This window comes from Buteo buteo, chromosome 11 (assembly GCF_964188355.1).
Source record: "Buteo buteo chromosome 11, bButBut1.hap1.1, whole genome shotgun sequence".
Taxonomy (NCBI): Eukaryota; Metazoa; Chordata; class Aves; order Accipitriformes; family Accipitridae; genus Buteo; species Buteo buteo.
In genome coordinates, this window is record NC_134181.1 from 10,399,177 (window position 1) to 10,424,115 (window position 24,939).

A 24,939-nucleotide genomic window follows, 5' to 3' on the forward strand; every position below is an offset into this window, starting at 1 on the left:
TCCGAAGAGCCGTTATCCGCCTACAGCTCCTCATCCAAGCAGCAAATCCCCGCAGCGTCCCCAACACTCTCCTTCCCTTTCCCCGGGGACCGCAGAAGGGAGGGGAAGGAGCGGAGCCGGGGTTACTCCAGGTCCCGGGTGCTCGGGAGCTGTCCCCACACACACCCCGCCGCCGGCCGGGCCGTTCCCCCACTATGTGCAGCCCCGAGCACCACGCGGGCGGCCCGCCCGGCCCTGCGGCCTGCGCCGGCCCCGCCGCCTGCGGGCCCCGCTCCCCGGGGGCCGGACGGCGCCCCGGGGGCCCCGCTCCCCCCGGGCCGGGCCACCTCGGCTCCGGCTCCGTCCCCCCCCCCCCCCCCCCCGCCGCGGCTGGAGGCAGGGCAGGGCAGGGCAGGGTAGGGGGAGCTCCGGCCGGCCCCCGCGGGGCGGAGGTCACCCGCCTCCCCCCGCCCTCCGCCCATGGGCGCCGGCTCCGTCCAGCCGCCGCCGCCGCTCCGGCCCCGCGCGCAGGAGGAGGCGGCGGGGCGCGTCTCCCGGCGGCGGCTGCGCCCGCCTCGCCGCCCGCCGCCAGCCGCCGGGGAGCCGCGGCGGAGGCGCATGGAGACAACGGCCGCCGCTGCCTGCTGGGGTAAGGCGCGCTGAGGCGGCGGGAGCCGCGCCGGGCACCCGCCCCTGCGGCGGGCGGCAGCGGGGGGCACGGCCCGGCCCGGCCCGGCGGGGCGGGGGGCGGCCCGCGGCCGGGCAGGACGCTGTCCCGGGGGGCGCCGTGGGGCGGGTGGTGGCGTGCCACGGCGGGGGAGGGTTTCCGCGGAAACTTTCTGTTACTCAGGCACCCCCCCCCCCCCCCCCAAAAAAAAAGCAGCAGCACCCCCACCGGGCTGCACACCCCCCCCCCTTCCCCCGCCTCCAGCGCGGTGCCGAGCGGGGGTGCGGCTGCGGCGGCAAGCCCGAGATTCAGAGGGGAAAACCCGCCGAGGACGATCGGCGACGAGGTGCCGGCTGGAGGGGCAGGAGGCAGAGGGCAGGGGGGACAGCGGGCTTCCTCGGGGTGTAAATGCAGCCTGGGCAAAACGCTGCACAAACGCTGCATCGCATCCGACCGACTACCGGGGGCTCGTATTTTATATGCAACTACAGGAGCAAACAAGCCCCTCTTGTAAGAAACCTAAGCATTTTGTTATTTAGGACACGTTCTACTCGTGTGCATTTTGTTGCCTGCAGGTATAAATCTTTGAAGTACAAGTTATAAATATTAAAGCTTAAATACATAGGGGGAGTATGTGTATCAAATTTTAGAATAAATTTATGCCAACCCAGTTTGACACACACGCACGCCTAATCTACTCAAGCTGCACTTAAACAAATTAGGAAACAGTTATTTTGTTTTACAATGGTAGGTGCCTGTTTCAGAGACCGGTGAATGACTTAACAACAATAATTAGCATATTTATATAACACATTGTTGTTTATACATGGGGTTTTGATTCTAAGAGGCATTAAAGTCATATATAATACCATTTCCTGAACTGGAGCGATTCCTGGAAGTATGAAGCAATGACTTGTTCGGCTTTTTCACCCCCATTCAAGCTACATCTGTGCATATATTCATAGTCTGAAACATGTAATCCTGCCCTGGAGAGAGTGGGTGCACATTAACAACATAATGTGTCTTCAACTGACATCTGGTTGCAAAACAAAAACAAACTGCTATTAAGGACCTTTTTTTCCATTTTTCCCTCCTTAGTTCTTTTCTTCCATCTTCCTCTCATCTCTGGAAGCTCCATCCGTATCGGAATAGGCAGCAATTATTCCAATCTCTGTAAGTAGTCTTTTTTTTTTTTTTAAACTGCATTAATGGCATGCCTTCCAGTCATGTACAGCTGTAGGAATATTATATTTAAGGTCCTCTAGCAGATAAACATCAATCCATTAAAAAGCAAATAGCTTCCTGACTAAGAAAACAACTGAGGTAACAGAAATGGACTTAACCTTGTGACCTTTATACAGACAAAACTCACAGAAATGACTGACACAATTGTCTGAAATAGAGGACCATAAAATTTAGTGTCAGGTACAAGTACTTCAATATTTCCTTTTAAAAAAAAATTAATCCTCCTTTTCAGCATTTTCTCCCACAACAACAAATTAGCACATAGCTGCTAAAACTGATTTACAAATAGAGCACACTGACATCAGTCAAAATTTTGGCACTCACTAGTGAAACAAATGTGGCTAAGAATTACTTCCAGTCATTGAAATAAAACAATTCCTGACATTTGACTTCAATCTACTCTCCTTTTTGTGACTGACTTTTGTAGTTTTTACATGGAAGTTATTTGAAAAGGAAATATAACATTATAGGAGCAAATTCCACCCATGTCACTGGTCCTATTTTGGCAGAACACCACATATATGCAGGGAAGCAGCGTAGCATGTCCAATCTCTTAGATGAAAGAATGCATAATGATAAAAATACATGCACAACAATTAAAACAACGAAGATACCTCTCAGAGCAAGTGCTGCAGCTCAAGAAAAGCCATGCTGAAATGTTGTAACTAGCTTATGACTTCAGTAACAACTTTCAAGCCAAGATGCCCATCATGGGTGACGAATCATATGATTAAACCTGAAGTTTAAAGAAAGAACAGGCAAAATGTTATCTTACTTACTTTGGAACATACAAAAAGGAACAATAAAGTCAGGCAGCTACTACCATTCACAGACTAGAAATATTATCAAGCTTAATGTTTGCTGCCACAGCCTACCAACTTGGAGAAATTATTCATAGTGTCAAGACCAGCTTCTGTCAACACTAGGTATTTGTAGGATCTAACCCTAAGATAACTTCGGTAACTAGGAGCAGAGTTTGGTTGGTGAAGCTGAAGACAGTACAAACAAAGTAAATGCAAAGTGTTGTCTTTCAGATTGCCTGGTAATCCCTTAAACTAGAAGAAACATGTTAAAGTTGGGCTTAAGAGCAAGTGCAAAATTAGTAGCTGCTGATTAAAATTGTTCACTCCCTGGCTACCTAATACATGACCAACTGGCATCACCCAAGACATAGAAAATACGTAATCACAGTACAAAAATGACAGGAAATTGTAAATGCTTTCATTAGTGTAGCTACATGTGGCAGTCTACTTATTTATTAGTGAATTGCCTGTAGACTTGGCAAAAAAAATACTTGTAATGTGCTTATATTGTTACAGGTTAACATTGCAAAAATACTGTTTAGATTATTTTTCCACAGAACTGTTGGTTTTACATTATGCGTGAAATGGCATTTCATAGCACTTCATTACGTATGTAGCCAATGTATGTTTAGTTTGGGGATTCACATCAGAATAACATAATTTCTTATCCATTCTTCACTTTCATGCTCCCTGACCTTTAAGCTCAGATTTTTCGCTGCCATTGCCCCTCCCAGAGAGACCACTTCTTCATGGCAAGACAACTTTGTATTGCATTAACTTTAGATTAGTGTAGAGTTTTGTAATAGAACTGTTGCAGCAAACACTTCAGAGTAGTCTGAGTATTGCCCTAATTTCCAAATGGGTGCCTGTGTCTCTTCAAAATTAAGTGCTTTTAAGACAATATTTTTGTTTTACTTTTGGCCTTAACTGAGTACAGTTCAGCCAGGCCCAACGTTCTGGCCTTCTACGCAAGGGCTATCATGTTTAATTACGGTAATGCCTAGACTGTGAAATGTTCTACTGACAATAAGAGATGATACTAACACGATCCCAGGTGGGCATTAGCCAAAAAAACCCCAAAATACAAAAAAACAAAAAAAAACCAACAAACCAAACTGTGGCTTGTATTATGCTTTTGTAGTGAACATGGAAAGAGACTGCTGTTATCCCAAGCTGTTAACTATGTACTACAGGAAGGAGACAGGAGCTGATTCTTCAGCTGTACATAATTCACATATGCCAGATACTAGACCTGTTTACTCTCCCAACGCTGAATTTCCTAAGCAAGTACAGAGGCCCAGGAGGAGGACTGCAGCTCCTCTCATACAGACTCGACTGTGCCTCAAGAATACCGCTCTTGTACAGGACAAACGGGCAGAGTCACACAAGCGAAGTCCAAGCAAGCTAATACTCAGGAATGGAGCTATATGACTTCAACCACACAGGACCAAGGCAGGTTGACAGTTTCAGCATTTAATGGAACTTTCTGAGTGGAAATAAAATTTGCTATTAGCTTTGTTGCTTTAGATGTTTCTTTCTGAGAGAAACATTGGATTTTCTTTGCAAAATGTTTTTAGCTTTTGGTCAGGTATGTTTGTTTGGTTTTTAAAGTAAAAAGTAAAAATTATCTCTAGAAAATATCTGTGACAGTGAGTATAAATCACTATTAATCAGCAGTCATGAACCTCAGTCACTGTTTCTAATACTTAAATGAAGGGGGCCCAAAACTGTCAGAGAAGCAAAAAGGCAGACAAATGGTTCTACCCAAAGTGCCTTCCCTGCCTGCATGCCGCTGCCTCCTCCACCTCCTCCCTAGCAGTTCTAAGATTAATCTCTGAAGAAATGGATTGTAAGCACAGGTAAAAGCAAACAAATCAACTGATTCTTCAATTATCCAGATTGCCAATACACATCAGCTATTATAAAAAGATAGTTATTTTATAACTATTAAGTAACCATAGTTACTTATTTCAATATTAGTGAATCTTTATGATTTTCATCTGCATGAAAACCCACCTAAGCCAGGCACAGGGACATACTTGCTACAAAGGAAAAGTGCAGAAAATCCTGATCCTAAAACCAGTAAGCCCTTGAGTAGACACTTTGGATGCTGTCCCTCAGCATTCAGCTCACACGCAGTAACTGCACAGCTGGCTGCCCACTGTGTTGTCATTGACTACAGCACTGCTAGCTGTGCTCTGAGACCCCAGGATGACAGTGAAAGGTTGAATAAACTTCTACTCATAAACAAGGAAATCTTTCTGTACACAGCAAGAATAAAATGCTGTCTCCACTGCTACAGACTAGGGAGTCTGTAGCTTTGTTCTTGATGGCAAATCCTCTGTTTTTCCCAGAATGGTCTCCAAACTCAGCCAGTTTAACACAGTTGTCTAGAGGCTAGACATTCATATGCACAGGTGGAGCCCAGTGCCTCAGTTCAAACAGGTGAAGAAACTGGGTGATTTGGGGTCTGTGCAAGTATCTTACAGCGGTTCTATAGGCTGCACCAGATTTGAGACATACAGAAAGACAAGAGATTTCTTCAAGCCTGTGCGTGACAGCTTTGCTGTGAACTTGTGTCCTGGAGAGAGTACATTATGCCAGGAAGTTTAAGAGACAGACTGATAGCTCTGCACTGAGACTTCTGCACCTCACAGCAGTATATTCCCTTGAGAAGTGTCAGTGATCAAAGCACCAACATCTACCACCCATTACCAGTCTCTTTCTTCTCTAACAGAGAATGCCAGAAACCATCTAGGTCTGTGATGCCAGGCAGTGAGGGAAACACATGCTGTAGTTGCCCCCTCTTCTTTAAGTGCACAGCAAAGTTTAATCCCCAGAATAATCTGCTTTTTATTTTCCTTCATTGATTTTTTTTCTCAAAGCATGGATGTTTTCTGAAGGCACTGAAGAGGCTCCCATCTCCCCTTCCTTAAAGGCATACTGCATATCTCCCTACAGTTCTCCATGTCGCATTTCAGGCTTTAATGACTCCAGCTGTGCAAAGGGAAGGATGTTCAAATGCCTCCAGAACCACACCTCAGAATTCTTTGTTCTTCTCCGCTAGTAAGTCATATCCTGCTCAGTGTCTTTCTGCCATCAATTTATTTTATGATGGCTTGAAATCATCTGTTATATCAAGAATGATTTTTTCACCTTTTCATTTATTAGACTGGAATCTGCACTAGGAAGTTATCAATTTCCAAGCCTGACAATTTCTCATCATCGTTTAAGAGCATGTAGACTGACAACTCCAAATTGTTCATTTCCACTGTAACTACTGACTTAATGCTTTAGTTGCAGCAGCTTCTCCCAACTCCTACCTCCCATTCCTGATTTTTTTTTTTTAGTGGAGAGAATAATAGATTAGAATTCATTCCTATACAACTACTATGCAAAAATACAGACTGGAGTCCAACCCTGCTCCCTATCAAATAAATAGAAATGATGCTTTAGTTTTTGAAGGGGATCTCATCAAAGCAGTACAAGCAGCCATGCTGAGAAACCTTTCAGAGAAGAGTAGGGGAGAGATTTGTTTTAGAGGTGCTGAGCACTATTAACTCTTGCAGTCTGACATTTCATTGTTATATAATGACTGTACTTGAGCTGTATGTTCAAGCACCTAAAAATGCAGTAGATGCCCAGACACCTCTATGCAGAGCATCTTTCAAGGAGAGGTGGACACCTAATTGATTATGAGCTTTTGTAAAGCCTACTTAAAATCTCTATCCTCAGATGCTTTGAAAATGTGGCCTCAAATTCAGAGCTGGCAGAAGCAAGCTATTTAGTTGGCTTTGACAGCATTTATGCAAACAGTGATTTTAGCTCCAAGACTTTAATACATATCTTGCTAGAACTCCCTGAAATCCCTCAGACCGTTTTTTTAAAAATGACATTATATGACGTTGAGACACCTACAGTCTTCAAGGACCTGTGTGTAGATAATTCACAGGAGGACATTCCAGCCAAAGCCACTTAATCACTGTCTATTCTTAATGCAAATAGTGGTTCTGTGACACTTTGACACTTTTGGCCTCTTTAATTCTAAGTTTCTTATCTTTTAATTGCTGTTTTTAGTTGCAAGCATGTAAATTCCTTTACTTCTATCATTAAAATGAGGATTTTCCTTTCAGCAATTGTTTTCTTTCTTCATCAGAAGCATTATAAAAAGAAATAGTGAAATATGTGCCATTTCTAAACTTTTTTACTTGAATTTCTCCTGTTGGCAAGTAATCTTTTTTAGTTTCATGGTCTAAGAGAAGCAGCTCTATAAGCATATGATCTTTACAGGTTTTCAGTATCTTATCTTTATTTTCAATTAGCTGCAAAATTGTTACAGGATTACTTCTACTTAAAAGACACAACTAAGACTGACGCTTTATTGTGCTAGGTCCTGCACAAAATAACTGGCCTTATCCTTCCAGATTGCAGGTGTCTAGATAACACAAAAGGTGGGAAGAGAAAAAAGGTTGGCAGAAAAATGAATTGCTTTAGATTACATAGCAATTTAAGGAGAAAGCAAGGCTTTCCTGGCTCCTGGATTGGTATCTGTCCATTACTTGGCACTGACTCTTGCTAACAAGATACTGCACTAGCTATTTTCTCTTGTAGCATCTTTTTTTCCATCTTTGTCCAATCCCATATCTGTCTTTGTTCTTGGGGTTGAAGGGACAGACTTGCTGCAAGACAATTTCCAGAACATTTATTCTGCTTTTACTTTTTCATATGATTATTTCGTGTGACTGAATTAATTGTCCACAGACAACCTGTCGTCCATCAGGCTCAGACCTGACAGAGAGAAATATTCTGAAGTTACACTTAACCTCAGCTTTCACTTCCCACTTAGGACAGAAAAGTAACTACAGATGGCTTGTAATGTTTTTCTAGGTAGATCACAAATACAGGTGGGTCTCCCTTCCACTGGGGAACCCAAGAGATACATAGAAATGACATATTTTGCATCATAAAGTTAAAACACTTCAGTCAGTAGAACAGCTTTATGAGTCACTCTAAATCATTTAATAGGCTGCTTCCAATTTTTAAATGTTGAAAACAGGCCCCAACTTACAGAATGGGTTAAATCGGGGATTTCCACAGCAAGGACTCAGGACCTTAAAGAGATAAGCTTTACAAAAGAGATGCCAGGTCCTCTCAGGGTGAGAGTAATACAGTACATGGCAGAGCACCCAGCAGATTGCTAGTTACTTAGTCCCAGTTGGAAGACTAGTTCTTAGTAGGAAAAACTCATATTGAATATTGCTTCTAATCCACACTTAACCATCTCCTTTTATTAGCAGAGTTCAGTATTTTCGGCTAAACAGTCCCCATTTATGATTATTTACAAATGAGACTACTGAGGTACACAATGGCCATTTTCCATCTCCAAATGCACACAGTATGCAAGTCATTGGCCCAAAAAACTGGCAAGTACAAAGACTTTATTAAAAAGTAGGTCATAAAAAGCCCAATGCAGAACAGAAGAGACTAGAGTTTTTAGAAATTTGTAAACCATGTTTCCTTGTTCTCATCTTAATGTATTGCCCTGAAACTTGCTTCTAAAGGTGCAGAAATTAGGGAGCCTACTATGCAATCCTCATTCCCTGTTCAGCAAAGAAATGTAAAAACCCTGCAGACTTGAACAGACAATAAAAGCTCTGAATGACAAACTAACAGTCCTGGTTGATTGTAGGTGCCATGTTGACAAGTAGTCCAACAATATCCAGTCATTTGGTATTGTAATTATAACTCTGCCTCAGAGACGCATTGGGAGAGGAACGTGAATCCAAAGTGATTTCTGTTTTGGCCTGGAATTTGGTGCTCGAGAAAGAAGACGCGCACTGCAAAGAGTAGCAACAAAGAGTAGCTATTTGGGATAACTTTTATGCATCATTTGAAGAGCATGTTAAACTACGCTAATAATCATGCTCCTTGCACTAAACACATTTGTGGAATCAGCTATTCCTTTAGAAAGAATATGGGACATTCAATAATAGATTGAAAAAGCAGCTACAATGTATTCATACTGTTGTGCCCTGGGGTGAATGCTGTGTTGTACATTTCTTAGCATCAGTCCCAATCAGAAATTGTCCCAATGTTTAGGGAGAGCACAAAATCAGAATACCACCAAGAAAGATATTGTATATACACAGCCACTTTTAGAAAAGACTTTGCTTTTAGAACAGCACAATCCTAAATGGAAACGTGAGTGGAAACTGTACTTTTGCAACTTGATACTGTTAGCCAACCTGAAAGACATCTAAAAAACCTGATAGAAGTCTAAAATAAAAAAAAAAGAAAAAAAAAAGCTAGGTTCAGAGCTACATTTCTGTGCTTCTGATAAAAAAAAAAGTTTCTACTGAATGAAGCAAGCTGTAAACTGGAAATATCCCTGAAGTTGGAGACATAAGATCATGCTTCAGGAGTGCTGGAGCATCTATAGAGGTGTCATGGTTTAACCCCAGCTGGCAACTAAGCAGCACACAGCCGCTCGCTCACTCCCCCCACTGATAGGATGGGAGAGAGAATCAGAAGAGTAGAAGTGAGTTAACTCGTGGGTTGAGATAAAGACAGTTTAATAGGTAAAGCAAAAGCCGCCCACGCAAGCAAAGCAAAACAAGGAATTCATCCCCCACTTCCCACAGGCAGGCAGTGTTCAGCCATCTCCAGGACAGCAGGGCTCCATCACGCCTAACGGTGACTTGGGAAGACAAACGCCATCACTCCCAACGTCCCCCCTTCCTTCTTCTTCCCCCAGCTTTCTGTGCTGAGCATGACGCCATACGGTCTGGGACATCCCTTGGGTCAGTTGGGGTCAGCTGTCCCGGCTGTGTCCCCTCCCAACCCCTTGTGCCCCCCCAGCCTCCTCGCGGGTGGGGTGGGCTGAGAAGCAGAAAAGGCCTTGGCTCTGGGTAAGCACTGCTCAGCAGTAACTGAAAACATCCCTGAATTACCAACAGTTTCCAGCACAAATCCAAAACATAGCCCCATGCCAGCTACTGTGAAGAAAATTAACTCCATCCCAGCCAAAACCAGCACAAGGTAGAAATAAAAACTTTTTCCCAGATTTTCAAACATGTAAAACTATGATTTCCAAACACAGCCAAGGACAGCATGGTAAAATGCAGGGCTAAAGCTAGTATCAAGGTACCTTAGTAGTACAGAAATGACATCTTATGTCTGTTCTCTGATTTAAGGTTATTGTAAATTTCTTTAGTTGTCATCAGTGCAAAAATACTAAGGAATTGAGGGGCAGAAGAAGTCACCAGAGATAAGAATCTCTCTTCCTTATATTGTGTTTTGCACAGGTTTCTGCATCATGCTCATTAAATCATATAAGCACAGCAGAGCATTAAGCATCAAACTAACATGTGCCATGTGTTGTTTATTCTCTCAAGCTCTCGCCAAGCTCAAGAGTTGCTAAATCATCTTTATCATTGGAGGATCCTTCTTCACCATGACTATCTTCCCGCAGCTGGCTACAAAGGTTTCAAAGCCAGGCTGCAGGCAAGAATGAAGGCTATGATTTTTATAAAGTGCAAAGGGTTACATTGCAGACAATAGTTCCTGCTGGTGGATGATCAGGGCATTATCAGACTCAGTGGTTGATGCGAGAACTGCGTACCCACTTTAACAGATATATAATTCAATGATCATTTGAATAAGAAAAAAAAATTTGGTATTACTAACATAGGAAAATACAAATTTGGATGTGCAATAGCTGTAAACTATTATGTGTATTTTAATGGTGCAGGTTAATTGTCAACGTGTGGATTCATTTTATGCATCACACTTATATAATATTGCACTTTAACCTAAATTTGATATGATCATTTTGATGTTCTTAAATTACTAATTTTCACTTCATAAATTCATTCAAATGTGTGCTGATTTAGAATACGAACCTTGAAAACCATCAGCATGCCATTGCGTGGCACACTGTCCTGGTTTCAGCTGGGATAGAATTAACTGTCTTCCTAGTAGCTGGTACAGTGCTATGTTTTGAGTTCAGTATGTGAAGAATGCTGATAACACTGATGTTTTCAGTTGTTGCTCAGTAGTGTTTAGACTATAGTCAAGGATTTTTCAGCTTCTCATGCCCAGCCAGGGCACCTGACCCAAACTGGCCAACGGTGTATTCCATACCATGTGACGTCCCATCTAGTTTAGGAACTGGGAAGGGGGGGGCAGGGAATTGCCGCTGGGGGACTGGCTGGGTGTCGGTCAGCGGGTGGTGAGCAATTGCCCTGTGCATCATTTGTACATTTCAATCCTTTTATTACTACTGCTGTCATTTTGTTAGTGTTATCATTATCATTATTAGTTTTTTCTTTTCTGTTCTATTAAACCGTTCTTATCTCAACCCAGGAGTTTTACTTCTTTTCCTGATTTTCTCCCCCATCCCGCTGGGTGGGGGGGGGGAGTGAGTGAGTAGCTGCGTGGTGCTTAGTTGCTGGCTGGGGTTAAACCACGACACACACTCTCGTTGGGAACAGGTGGGCTTAGAACTGGAAAGTGCTTCTCTGAAAGAGACTTTGTTAGCTCCGTCATCTGTAGTAAAAATTGTTTTCAAATCAATTTTACCTCAGGGTAAAACATACTTTAAAGACAAAATACTTTGTGCTAGCCTCTACTGAGATAGAAACATCATCTTGGAAATAAGGCATTTTCACACAAATGAACCTATCTGTCTCAAAAGAATTTTCATTGCGTAGAACTTAAACATTATTATTTGTTGAGTCAGTACCACACTGAATGTGATGCTTACGTCTGTCCCTGCCTGCTGTGTGACTATAGGCCTGTGCCTCTGTTTCTTCCTCAAAAAAAGCATTTATGTATTTTTAGTCTTCATGGTTTTTTCAGTTATTTTGCAGCTCCCCTTGAGAATAGATGGAAGATTTGTATCACCTGTATTCACAAAAGACATAATTTGCTCTTGCTACACCTGGGACATACAGCTTTATGGGATAGGTTTGCACACCATTTTTTTTTTAACCATCATTGTCCCCCACTGCTTTTCAGTCCCAAAAAATTGGATATGCCCATATAATTTCTTACAGCTTACAGTCTTAATGGTTCTCCCTGAAGATAATAAAACATTGCAGTGGTTTTCCAGCATTTTCATAAAGACCATATCCCAAAGTGACTTACACAGTTCAACAATAACTAGCAGAAACAGAAAGCATAATATTATTTTCTGGATGAGAGAGAAGAGGTTTTTATCTTTTAAGTGACCTTCAAAGTAGAGCCAGTAAAGTGGTGAAAAGTAAAACAGGAATTTTATGTTGCAGGAACTGTAGAAAACTTTCTTACATCCAAAAAGCGGTGAAATTGTAGCCAGTGATAGGGAATTGTGTTGAACTAGTAAAAACAGGAACAGTGAACAAGAAAAATACGAAAGAGTGTAGACTGGAGCAAGTTCAAACAGGTTTAAAATAATTAGGGCAACTTCAAACTACGTTATGAATTGAACAAATTTTATGGAAGATATAAATAGGTGAGATGCATACCAGGACAAATTACTCTAATAAATTTACCAATATATTATTTTTGCCTTTTGCATCATTTTCTTGCAGGTGAATTCCTTTTTGATATTTCAGTGACTGTGTAACCAGTTTAAAGTTAACAAAAGTTGTTCCCATTTACACAATGACTACGTTTGGTACCACAAAGTAATGGTTGCTTAGCTGCTGCTTCTATAATGTTTTAAAAAACAAACAAACCCAGACAAGAATCCCCACAACTTTAATTGCTGGGAATTCTATGCCATTTTACCCCAGAATTGTCTGAGATGTCCACCAGAAATACAGTAGCCATTTGAGAAACGTACTGCAAGATGTTCTGAAAGTTTAAAACAATATGATCTGATTATTGGCCTCTAGATTGCAGAGTTGCCAGGTACAAGCATACAATCTAAGATTTACTGTAACAGTATGTTGTCAATGCTGATGGTATTTATAAATGCATGTGGCGGTACTGACATCTTCCACTGGAGCAGCTGTGTGGAGAATTGGAAATTATGAACAATTACTCCAAACTGCATGATTTTGCAGCTATGAAGGATGACAAAAAGGCTCGAAATTAAAAATATTGGAGAGCAAATAAAAACATGATGCAGCAGAATTGCCTGTCTTCTATTGAGTACCGATTTGCACACTAGCCCTCTGTGCCTTTACTTTCAAGAGCTAGTGTTTTTCAAGTTGGGCTTGGCCTTTTATTTGCCTGTATTTGGAATGTTTTAGGTTGCTCATAAAGTAACCTGAATACAGCTCTAGTACTCTAATGAAATTTAAAGCTGATTTCTGAAGAGTCTTTCTACACATAGGTCTTCCTTGCCAAACTGAAGAACTTTTTATTCTGTCATTAATGAACTATTTTCCATCTACTTTACTTCTGTTTGTCATTATTGGAAGGCCCTATAAAACCATGCAACTAAATGATGTCAGTGTAGCCATGTGTGCACTTGTCAGAAAACAGTTTCTTTTTATCTACCATCAAAACAAGACCACTTTCACTAGCACTACTGGTGAAATGTGGAAAAAAAAACCCCTAATAATACCTTCTTTGAATGACGTAGGAAGTTTTTTCCCCTTTTCTGGATAATTTTCAGACTTCCTGATCTCCATTAATTTGTTCGTTATAGTATGTTGATAGATTTTTAACCTAACAAACTGGAATACATTTAGATAACAAGTTCTTTCAATTATTTGCTCAGTGTGTTTTAGATGATATGGCTGGTCACTGACATTCCATGGGATATTTTGTATTGTGCAGTTAATGTGTCAAAAAAAAAAAAAAAACAAAAACCAAAAACCTCTTCCTTGCATAGAGAGTCCCCAACTCCTTTTTAAATTTTGTATCAGGCAGCTGCTATTTGAATGTTTACGGACATCAAACAAAACAGCTATTTTGAGTAGCCAGTGAAAGCTAAACACCTATTGCTTGCTGGCATTGCATTTGCAGTGACCACTCTCTCCTCAGGCATACTCTCGGAACTTTTGGACAGGGAAGGGGTGATCCTGTTCAGATATGACAAGTGATGACACTCCCACCAGCACTCCCATTTCTTCTGCAAATATGATTTGCACAGGTGAATATTAGCATGGCCTGAAACTGCTTTTCTTAAGTTACAGGGCTTAGGCTGGTACCATCTCTCCTTTGAGAGTAGGAAATTCATGTTCCTGCATGTACATATGCATGCATAAAGATAAAAGGAACCATAGTACACTATCAAAGGATAAAGATAAAATTACTCATTTTTCCCCCCTCTCTTAGGCAGAGATGAGTGATTCAGTTTTCTACTCAGCGCCTAAGAATCAACAGTAGTCCTGGGAAGTGGCTTCAATCTTTCAACTGAGGAGCCAGTCAAAAAGATTTGGCTTCATGCAGAGCTGCAGGCCCTACTATATAGGATTTAATGTCTCTGCAAACCAAACCTGAGTTAATGTCTCCATAAATTTACCCAAGGGTTTATTAAGATTATTCAAAAAATCCTCCACGCTATCAGACTGAGTTCCTACCCTTAATTGTCAAACTGGAAAGGAATTGTGAGAGAGTCATACTTACAGCTAGGAAGCCCTTAATCCAGTCCTTCAGGTTTGTGCAAGATACCAGCTCTCTCTTTTTCCCCTCATTCTTCCATTTTGTGTGTTAAGCTGGGGCAAAGATGGATTATTTTGTTTTGGATGTTAAAGCATGTAAGTCAGTCAGAAGGCTCGGTGCCTCCGAGACACGGTACCCCTGTGATTTCTTTCGTATGCTTCACCTAGACCTCATCTGTCTCGAACACTCTTTAAATGATCAGCAACAACAGTATAAGAAATGTTTGAGTCTGAGACCCTTTTCACATCTGACAAAAAGGAGAGAGTGTTTTCATCTGCCCAGGGCTTTCAAAAGCAGGAAGATCGACTTTCAGTAGACATGTGGCTTTGTTACTCAGGGAGGAGTTGCTTGTTACACAAAGTCATCTATTGTTTCTCCTCCTTTCAGATGAACAGAGCATTCTGCCGTGTAAAAAAGAAGAACTACAGTGTGGTGACGGACTCTGCCTTTTAAACTGGCTGCGCTGTCACTATAAGAAGGACTGTGGCAGAGACTACATGTCCATCAAACTAACATGCTCAAGTGAGTTACCCTTCACTTTCCTAAATCATGACCTACGAGTGTGAATCTGTTTTCTCACTGAATCGGTGTTTGTAGCAATACACTGTTCTAAACATAAGATTTGATATGGTTTTACTGTTGCAAGGATTTGGATATTTAGAGGTTTATTTATTCATAAGTCTAAATCATTTATGCTGCGTGCTGATTTCAAGTAGAATAGTAGACAACTATCAGCAGCAGTGGGAATGGAAGATTTGGTTGAGCCCAAAATGCATTAAGCTAATGTATTGTGAAGGCTGCTGCTCTAAACTGCCAGTTGAGGGGGCAAAAGAAAAAAAAAAAAGCCTAAAAAAGGCAGTTGTCATTGCTGGAAACAGTTAGACACTGGCAGGTCTACAGAGCAGTGACTGCTGGCCGGGCACCCTGCATTTGGAAATGTTATTGTGAATAAATAAACAAGCTGCTAGCTGATTAAAATAATACTTGGGCAGGGGAGAGGTAAGAATTACTGTCAAGTCAGAGATATCCGGTGTATTTAAAGGAGTCATAGGGTAACATTTGTAAACATTTGCAGATAGTTTTAGCCATTTGTTTTAGAACCAGTTCTGTTGCAAATAAATTAAAAGATGAGTTGGAGGATTTCTGATGAACAAAAGTGTCTTGTAATCTCAGCAACTGCTGCTAACTAGAAAACTTGGTGATTTAACCATCTCAGCTTTTTCTGTTCCTACTTTTTGCTCGTTATGCTTACTTGTTAATTTCAAGCTACAGTTTTAACTCTGAAACTTTCCTTTTAACATAACCATTTTGTAACTAGCAACATCTAAAAGGGGAAATTACTTTTAGACCTCTGTTCTACATGGTACAAATAGGACGGATCACATACTGCTGTCACTAATTACTTGCCAAAAATATTTGCAAACTTGGGAGTTTTTAGTTAACACAACATTGTACACAGAAGAACATAGCCGCAATTTTGCAAAAAGACCAGAAGTTACAACAGGGAGAGCAGATTGACAGCTACTGGCAATACACTTAAGATGAAAATAAACCAAAAAATGAGTTTCAGGAGTGAGCCTCGTACACTCCATCCTCTAATGGGCATTCAGATGCATGGAGGCAAGATAGAGCTAATCCAAAGTAAAACCCTCTGAAAGGTAGCAGGCTCTCAACACCAACTGTTTAGTCTACAGATCCATGCTTGTCACAACCCAGTACCTAGCTTTACAGTGGAGTTCAAGTATTCAGGCAACGCAAGCACTCCATAGAATTGATCATAGTCCATTAAGTAGAGCAGGATTCAGGTCAGATCCATGGAGCATGAAAGATTATGAGTTTATAATTGAGAACTCAGAAGGGCTACAGTTGACATGCATGGGAGGACACACAAGACCTGAATTTAGGCAAGACCTCAGGTTCTTATGCTCTTAATTCCTAATCTAATCAGCAGAGATTAGAGCTAGACACGTGGTTTGTTTTTTTCTCTGAGAAGACATATTGGGTGCGGTTGTGGAAGATTTAACAGGAGCACATCAGTTTTGATGATCTCTTGTCTGGATCACATGAAAACCTTTCAGCAACTTAGATCGCATATAAATAGGCATTATTTTCTGCCCTTCTGTAAAGGTGTGCATAAAGTAAGTAGTGAGTAGCAACAAACTCTTCTTAATATATGTAAATACATATTTTTTTCTAAATGCAAAGCTGTCAATTCAGTGCTAATAAGAAAAAGCTACAACGACAGCTGACAAAATAGAGTCAAATAGTCACAGGTTTGCTCTGAACACATTACAGTAGTCAAGAGCTCAAAAACAAAAAACAGCAGATCATTTGCAATGGTTACAGAAGCACATACAAGTCAAAAATTGCCTAGAGGAAAAATTCATTATTTTTCAATGGGAAGACTGATTTGCTGTTCACAGATGAACCTGAGACCAGAGTGTCATCCGGCGAGGCACTAACATCTGTCACTTCGTATATACTTCACAGACACAGAAATGTTTCAGACGAGTGCCAAAGCACCTCTATCATGTTGGTTTTGCTGAATAACAGCAAGACCTGTCAGAAGATCAGCACCAATAGAAAATCTACACAGAACAATTATGCAATTAGATCTGGTGTACCATTTCCTTCAGTCTCATACTGTCCAGAATAGCACTGCTACCTAGTAATAAAGGACAAGGCAGTGACAGAGTTAGATGGAATGCAAGATGACAGACAGCTTTCCATACACAGTTAGCATTCACATTGGGAAGTTATGTTTGAACATGTGGCTAAATGAGCACATGTAAAAAGTACTTGTGTATAAAAAAAAAATCCCTTTGTGACTAATCTATAGGTAACATGATATAATATGTGTATAGGGAGGTGTGTGTATATATGTATATATAAATATATATGTATCATCTTTATTATTTTTCTTTCTATATATGTGTAAGATAGAGGCATTCCATTTGAATTAATTGTTCTTATTTCTAACTTTCTGCTTTTGCCATACTAACATCTAAACATTTAGCCCATAGGTTACAAAACACTTTTGTTCATTCAGTCTATTTCATCCTAATACATTTTAGAATTTCCTGGCAGGATCCAAGAACCTGTGATGCCCACTGAAGGCAACAGTCATTTACACCCTTGAGCCATATTGCATATTAGTTACCATTATTCTTTCTCTTCTTAAATTTGTTACATTTACTTTACAGTTAATGGCATCTCCATTCAGAAATTCAACTTTCTTTTATTTTGGCCAAGAAAAACTTCATCTACTTCAAATGAAACCCATACATAATAAAAAAAACAGGTACTAAGAAGGAAGTGTAGTTTCCTTATTGCATGTTTTTCTCTAAAGCACTAGTAATAGACATCTTTAAAGCTTGTCTCAATCATATAATTTATCCATTACTTACTTTGTATGTCCTTGGACAATTTATCATGCTGTTTAAGGAAACTGATTAACAATGCAAATATATCTATCACATAAGAATGTTGTTTTCTTATTTTGATGTTTTCAGAGACATGGGGATTGTCACTTTTTTTTATTGAAGAGGATTTCATATATATATATATAAACAGTAGAAATTTACTTTCATATGATTATTTCAGCAACCTAAAAGCCTTTTGATAAGTGGCATTAAGTCACTTAAACTTGTTTTTTTAGCAACAGGCAAGCGTAGCATACTATAGAGCTACAGCTATCAATCAATCACTAGTAAAAAATGTGTGGCCATCATCTCCCCGCATATGCTTAGAGGCCACATCTGCATTCCCCCACACTCACGCACACAGATTCCCAGTGAAAATTTTGACCTTCTGCTCAATTTCTGTTTCTTCAAGGACAAAAGCTGATGTAGTATTTCTAAGTTAAAATGCTGGTAGTCAGCAGTGTCATCACTGGTCTGTGTATTTATGAATGCACATCACCAGCGTGCAATAGAGCCTCTTGCTACCTGTAGTTATGATGAATTAACTTGGAAGGAGGAGGAAAAAGACAGCTGTTGTCTGGGCTTTTTTTAAACACAAACAAAAGCTATTGTCCAAATTTCTGCCAGGCAATATGGTATTCCTTGACTAAAAATGCCTCAGTGGATGCTAAGCAGATGTTTTGAAATGAGTTTCCATTGGGGTAGAAGTTCATAATTCTCACCATAAATCATAATGTAAAACTAGTATATAGACAGGTTAAAATTTCCATTTTTATCATGTTATAAATTAATTTCAGCATTAAAAAAAACCCCAGAATAAAGCCATATTCCACCTTTTGAGTTGTCTGTGAGAACAGCCCTTGTCAAAGTTATTCTTTGTTATGGAAACTGAAAATCATATGCTGGAATTTAAATCCCTTTCTATTGCTTAAAGTTATTGTTGGAATAGTGTTTTTATCATCAATGATTTCATGCTTACAGCCTGAAATTATGCAGAGGGCAGTGAAAAGCTTAAGCAGCACTTGGCATTAAATCTTATTAAGATTTGAGAGGATCTTCCATGGTGTACAGTTCTTCATCTAGCATTTGTATCCTGCAGCTGTAGACCAGCTCTTTTCTCCAGATCAAGCTCTGTCAGTTAAAGATGCCATTGCAGTTGCTCACCTCCATCCACTAACTAGAAGAAATCATTCTCATAAACCAGTTGATGGAGTGCTTAAAGTGAGTGCTCCCTAATCTCCAACTAAAGACAACACCAGCTAGGAAGGATAGCTTTATATTTAAATAGGGGGGTTGAATCAGCTCCTCAGATTTTGCCAGCAGCTTATTAGGAAGTTTTCTGTGAACCTCAAGAATTATGGGGAGAGTAACCCCTAGCAAAAGGAGAAAAACTATCATAGAGAAGATGGTAGTATATTTACAAGTATCTGTTTTAGTTGAAGCATACCTTGTTGAAACCTTGACCCTGAGAAAGTAGGCTCGAGACTACTTCCTGAGCCTAAAAGTTCCTGAGTATAGGAGGTCCACATATTGTAGTATGTAGAGAGGGAAGTGTCCATAAATGCTGTTCGGATCAAAATCCCTGCTTCTAATGGAAGGATTCAACATACAAGAATATTGCACAGCGCTCAACAGGACAACAAACGAACCCTCCGAGTACTACTCACAAGACTGTTTTCCGTGTAATTAGCAAAGCACTTTTGTGATACAATCAATTAATTACATTGTCAAGTGGCTGGTGATACTGTCACATAATGTGTGCAGAGGTCTGTTTCTTAAATTCATTATGTGGAATGTTTATCAGAGTCCAAAAAGACTTTTCAATGCTGATAACATGCTTTACTGTGTTATTTTGGTTTGCTCTTTCTATTTTAATTTTGTTCTACTTCCTTCCCCCACCTCTGTTTCTAGAAACCCAAGATACCTTTTAGTAAAGCTGAAACAGCAGTAACAATACTGTTTCTATATGACAACTAGTGGTTATGCAGCACATACACCATAAAGAACACCCATATCTTTTGGAACCATGTTGAAAAATCTGTACAATAATTTTGCTTTCAAACACACATCAACATGCATCAAACTGGAAAATGAGAACCTTTTCAGGTGCTTCTGAAAAGTAGTACTGTTCACTCCCCAGTAAATACCTACAGTCAGGACTTAGGTACTTAGTTGTTTCTACTCACAGGCAAGTCTGTCATCAGCTTTTGAGACTGTGGAATTTTTGGTGGACTACAGCCATACAGGGGTTCCCAGGGAAGCTGATCACATGCAGCTTAATTTGGCAAAGCCGGAATAAAACAGCAATTCAGTCTCAGCTATCAACTAATGTAATAGAACAGTCACCCAGAAGAACCAGGAACAAATATAGCCACCAAAGTAAAAGGAAGAGATGTCTTTCCTGTTGCCCCAAGAAAACGAGCCCATCAATCTGAAAACTGGTCAATCATTCCTATCAACACTGGAGTTCTTAAAAATGCATCATAGAAGCATGACGGTTTTTTGATTTGGGCTGGACTAGATCCTGTCTGATGGTACTTAGGTTTAAACTAGCAGCTCTGGTGTGAGTATTCAGGCCTTTAAACAAACACACAACTTCAGCTTTTAGAATCCAAAAGCATGGAAGATTGTGCTTTGTGCAGGTTTAAAAACAAAAGGCTTTCCCATAGTATACCCATTAGAAGTTTATTTGTCCAACAGTTTTCATTTTTGGTCTGAGAAACCCTTTCTTCCTTACACAGAGAAATAAATGGCCAAGTTCCTCAAGCTGTTGTATGTGCTCACTATCCATGTGCATTCACTCCAGGGGATTTTGGATTTGTCAGTAGCTAAGGGGAATGCGTGATATCTGCTTCTTAAAACACTGACAGTACATCAAACACAGAAGCAGACTAACAATAGAGTGAAAGGGAAATGACTCCCAAATCACCTCCTGCCTACTGTGTCATTAATGCCTAACCTACTATCTGGATTCACATACTTAAGCACTGGGATAGAATAAAATGAGAACCTTTTGTTCTAGCATTTATAAAATCGGATACAATAGTGTCTATAATGGGGGCTCCCTGTACCAGTAACCACTATCATATGGTCTCAGTACTCATTTAGAGTAAGAGATTGCTTAGAGATCACTCATTTAGAATAAGAGATCAGCTATGCAGGTAAGCAGGATCTCAGAAGTGGGAACAGCAAAGGAAAAAGAGATTCTAGGAAAAGAGTTAAGAAATAAATACCCAGGAAAGGGGGAAACCAAAACTGACAGCTCTTTCTCAACTGTGTTACACCAGTTTTACTATTATGTAGCTCACTGAAATCTCCTGCGGCCCACTGCTGTAAGACAAGAGTGAGGCCATGGTATTTTGAGGATATCCACCACTATTGCGGGCAGTCCAGACACACTGGAACTCTTGACATTATTACTTATCCAGTTATGAGCAAATGGCAGAGACATTCAATGTTTCCTATTTGAGACAGTGAGAAAGGTTCCAGAATGGTGGTTATAAAGGAAAGACAGGCTATAATATTTTACACATCCTTTCAGACCTAGGCATGTACAGGAAAAGCCTTGCAGCTAGCCATGGTAAAGTTAATTTTCAGTGGGAAGGGAAAAGGGAAAATCTTGGGTCCTCAAAATCAACATCCACAGTATCTACTGTGAGTAAGAGCGGACTTTCCAGTGAGGCTATATTCCAGGAGAGATTTCCATCATACGTTTAGCATATTGCTACAAGATGCCACAAACCATAGTCTAGTTCTGGCAGGAAGAGCCTCAACAAGTAGTGGGTCAAACAAGAAGAATGCAGGCTAAGTTCTTTTGAGAGGAGGGAATCTTTGTTCTTTTTGTAGCACCTCACACATCGTTTCCTAACCATGGCTTCTAGGCATTATGGTAATATAAGTAAAGAATAACAGTACCAGTCGGTGTGTTGAGCCATAGCTCTGATATTCCTAAAAGCCTGTTTATGGCATCACAGTAATCAACAACAGCTTGACGAGCTATGTGTGTGCATTCATAGAGATGATTCTTGCACAACCGACAGTATATGCTTACCAACAAGTGATGTGTACATACACATACATAAACACAGCTCTGTAAAAGAGATGCCTTAACATAGAAAGAAAAAATAAAACAGGAATTTATTTCATATTGCAGGATTTTAAGTCCTCACAATTCAGTTAATTTTTACCCTCCATAGTTATCTTTGCTTTCAGAGACAAAATAGTTACTTCCTTAGCTTACTCTCAGAGCTTAATTTTAGCATTTAAGAAGCAAAACACTGACAGAAAAGTATTTCATTTAACGTGCAGCTACCATGAAATTCAGCCTAATGGGAAAGAACATGAACTATTTAAAGTGTATTTCAAGTATGAATATATTTGCCTATTCCTTCCTGTATCTGTCAACCAGAATCACCACATGAGAAAAATGCACTTGTATCTTTCTTCCTCTTTCTCCCCTTTCTCTTTCTGGTGCTCTCTTTTCTTGACTTGACTGACGGTGATTATTCACTGTTCAATCCTCTTGAATCAGTAGAACCACTGCTAAGTGTTAACAAAAGCATTGTAGTGCATGTACTCAAGGGAAGCCGCCCTGAGAAGCAATGCATGGATTTGTTCCAGTTGAGAAAACAAGCTAGTATTTCCCTTGCCGTAAGAGGAAATCAAATGTATAATCTTTGCTCAAGGGTTAACCATACATTTCTCAGAAAATACACTCAGCAAAATAGCGTTGACCTGTAGCACTTAAGATGTACTTGCCTTCACCTACTCTTTTTCCAGTCCTCTAGCCAACCATTTAGCATAGAAGCTTACATGCATACAAAGATTTTAGCTATCTTTTAGTGTCTCAAATTACCTATGTGCTTTTTTTTTTTAAGGCTGTATTATCTATATAGAGACTATCCTGAAACTGTGAAAAAGTAGTATGAAAGGCTAAAATTATGCTTCAGATTTAAACACACATTTTCATGGGAACCAAAGAATTTGCCCCACTGAAGCCAAAGATAGTCATAATCTGTGCAGTCATTGCTCCTACTTCCAAGGGTTACATGACTGGAGTCTTTTGTACCAAAGAAATAAAGTGTCTTTTATATCACTTGATACTTATCTTTTTATTATTAAAATAATTAAACACTGCACAAAAACTTAAAATAACCCTGTAATGAAGACTTTACTTAAGGCTTATATTAACAGGAGCCAGGTTTATGTTTTTTCTGAAAGCTGCATCTACACAGATAATCCCACAGATTGCCTTTCTATTAAGTACCACAGGCCATTTGGATTAATACCATCACTCTCTATGCAGCTTATATAAAGTCAAGCAGGTAATCTTGCCTATAGAAAGTTCTCTCTAGATAGTCCTGCCTAGAGTTAACCAGGATGGTTAACATACTCTTGTCATGAGACTGTTGAGGAAAGTATGTTTGAATACTATCCAGACTTTGATTTTGGACAGTTCTTGTCAGAAAAGTACATTTTAATGGAGGCATGGATTTAAACAACTATTATAGGAACATAACAGCGCTTGAGATAATGGAGTGACAACAGTCATTGAAAATCTTAAATTTTAACCTAATGAATGCATTCTTTTGTTGCCATTCATTCCAAGTTAAGTCTATTAGATGTCCTTTTAAATTTATTCCAACGGAAGAAAAGGAATTTGTCATTTCACAATCTCCTTGCAAATTTGTATCCAGGCTTCTCCTAGTCCTTGCAAACAGTTTCAGGGAAGGTATACAGACCCTCTGAGTACAGGTTTACATACTCTAGATTGTCAGTAGAGACAGACAGGTACTTGGGAAGGTGATTTCATAGAGGTTCAACCTGCCCTGTAGATGCATCCAGTCTCTTCTTACTGCCCCAATGGGAGACCTAGAAAGCACCGATTCCTAAAATAAGCTCCAAAGTGAAGTTCTAAAAGTCAGTGAATACTTGCTCTTAATCTGTGTGATACTGTTAGGCACCACTGAAAGAGACAGGAAAACCTAGTTTTAGTGATCATTGTAGGAAACACAAATGGAAGGCATGTCAGAGGACCTGTCTAACAGGAAAGAACTCTGAACTCAAGAGACGCAGTCTGTCCTGTGTCTACCAATTTCCTCCTGAGAAGTCATTTCATCTTCCTTTAACTTCACATATACATCTAGCAAATATACATAACTATACTTGTCAGCTTTGACAATTGCTGTATTATAGGCACTTTAGCACTCTTATGAAGCAACAGAATGATATTCCTTATATTCAGGAATATCTTTATAATACAGACTTCTCTATTAGGAAAAAGACTTCAACACCCACCCCGCCCCCCCCCCCCCCCCCCCAAAAAAAAAAAAAAAGGTAAAGGGAAGGGTGAAAGGCAAAAAAACCTGACTGCATCTAATTTGGGAACACCTTAGTAAATCAGTTCTTACAATCTTGCTGACTAATTCAGGCTTCTTAAGACATCAAATTATTTGTTGTAAGGATAGTTCAAACAATCTTTATCATGCAATAAAAATCTGAATTCACTGCTACTTGTTACTTCTATTTCTTCTTCGCTTGCTTAGTCACAAGAAGATGCTTTGGCCTCCAGTTAGGTTTCAGTTCTTTGGAGCATTCATGAAATTTATTTCTGTTTTATTAGGAGAATTTAGATTATTATGGAAATTGCTGTCTACTCTTTCCCTGTTACAACAATATGCAGCCTATTGCATACAAAAATGCTGTTGCTGGACTTGTTCATAAATTTCATGTACTACCTTAGTCTGGATTATCAAACTAATTACAACAGTATCCTCTTCTCTTACAACTTTTATTTATCCTTTCTGAGGATTAATTTGAAAGACCGCTTCTTCCAGTGCTGTTATGTTTATTCAGCATAGTTTTCTCTTTTATTTGCTGACATTAAGTTTTATTTAATGCATATTGTACTGCCTGCTAAGGGTCAGTATTTGTTAATCTTGCCTGATGTAAAAATCCTACTCACATACTACCAAATTTTGTAAGCAGAAATGAACAATGGACATAATTGAAATAGCCCTCAAGTAACAATTAGAGCAGAACTTTTATCTGTATTATGCATCTGTAATTTGACAACTTATCTTTTCATAAGCACATAGCTAAAAAGAACAGAGGGTTTAGAAAGTAACAACTAAGCATAGAATTCTGGCATACAGTAAACATAAAAGACAAGCCTGCATGGCTCTGGCACCCTTTGTCTCCTAGCTAGAGAAGTTAGCAATGGCTA

The 24,939-nt window shown here is 40.0% G+C and overlaps 1 protein-coding gene across 2 annotated transcripts in view; it reads left to right on the forward strand.

The window, feature by feature from the left end:
* The first annotated feature begins 369 nt into the window (after positions 1-369).
* Positions 370-24,939, forward strand: part of BEAN1 (brain expressed associated with NEDD4 1) — a 64,069-nt gene continuing 39,499 nt past the window's right edge. For both annotated transcript variants that reach the window (XM_075039997.1, XM_075039998.1), the window contains exons 1-3: positions 370-628; positions 1,745-1,819; positions 14,680-14,814. In XM_075039997.1, coding sequence (XP_074896098.1) covers positions 460-628; positions 1,745-1,819; positions 14,680-14,814 — 379 coding nt within the window. In that variant the 5' untranslated portion in view covers positions 370-459. The remainder of the gene's footprint in view (positions 629-1,744; positions 1,820-14,679; positions 14,815-24,939) is intronic.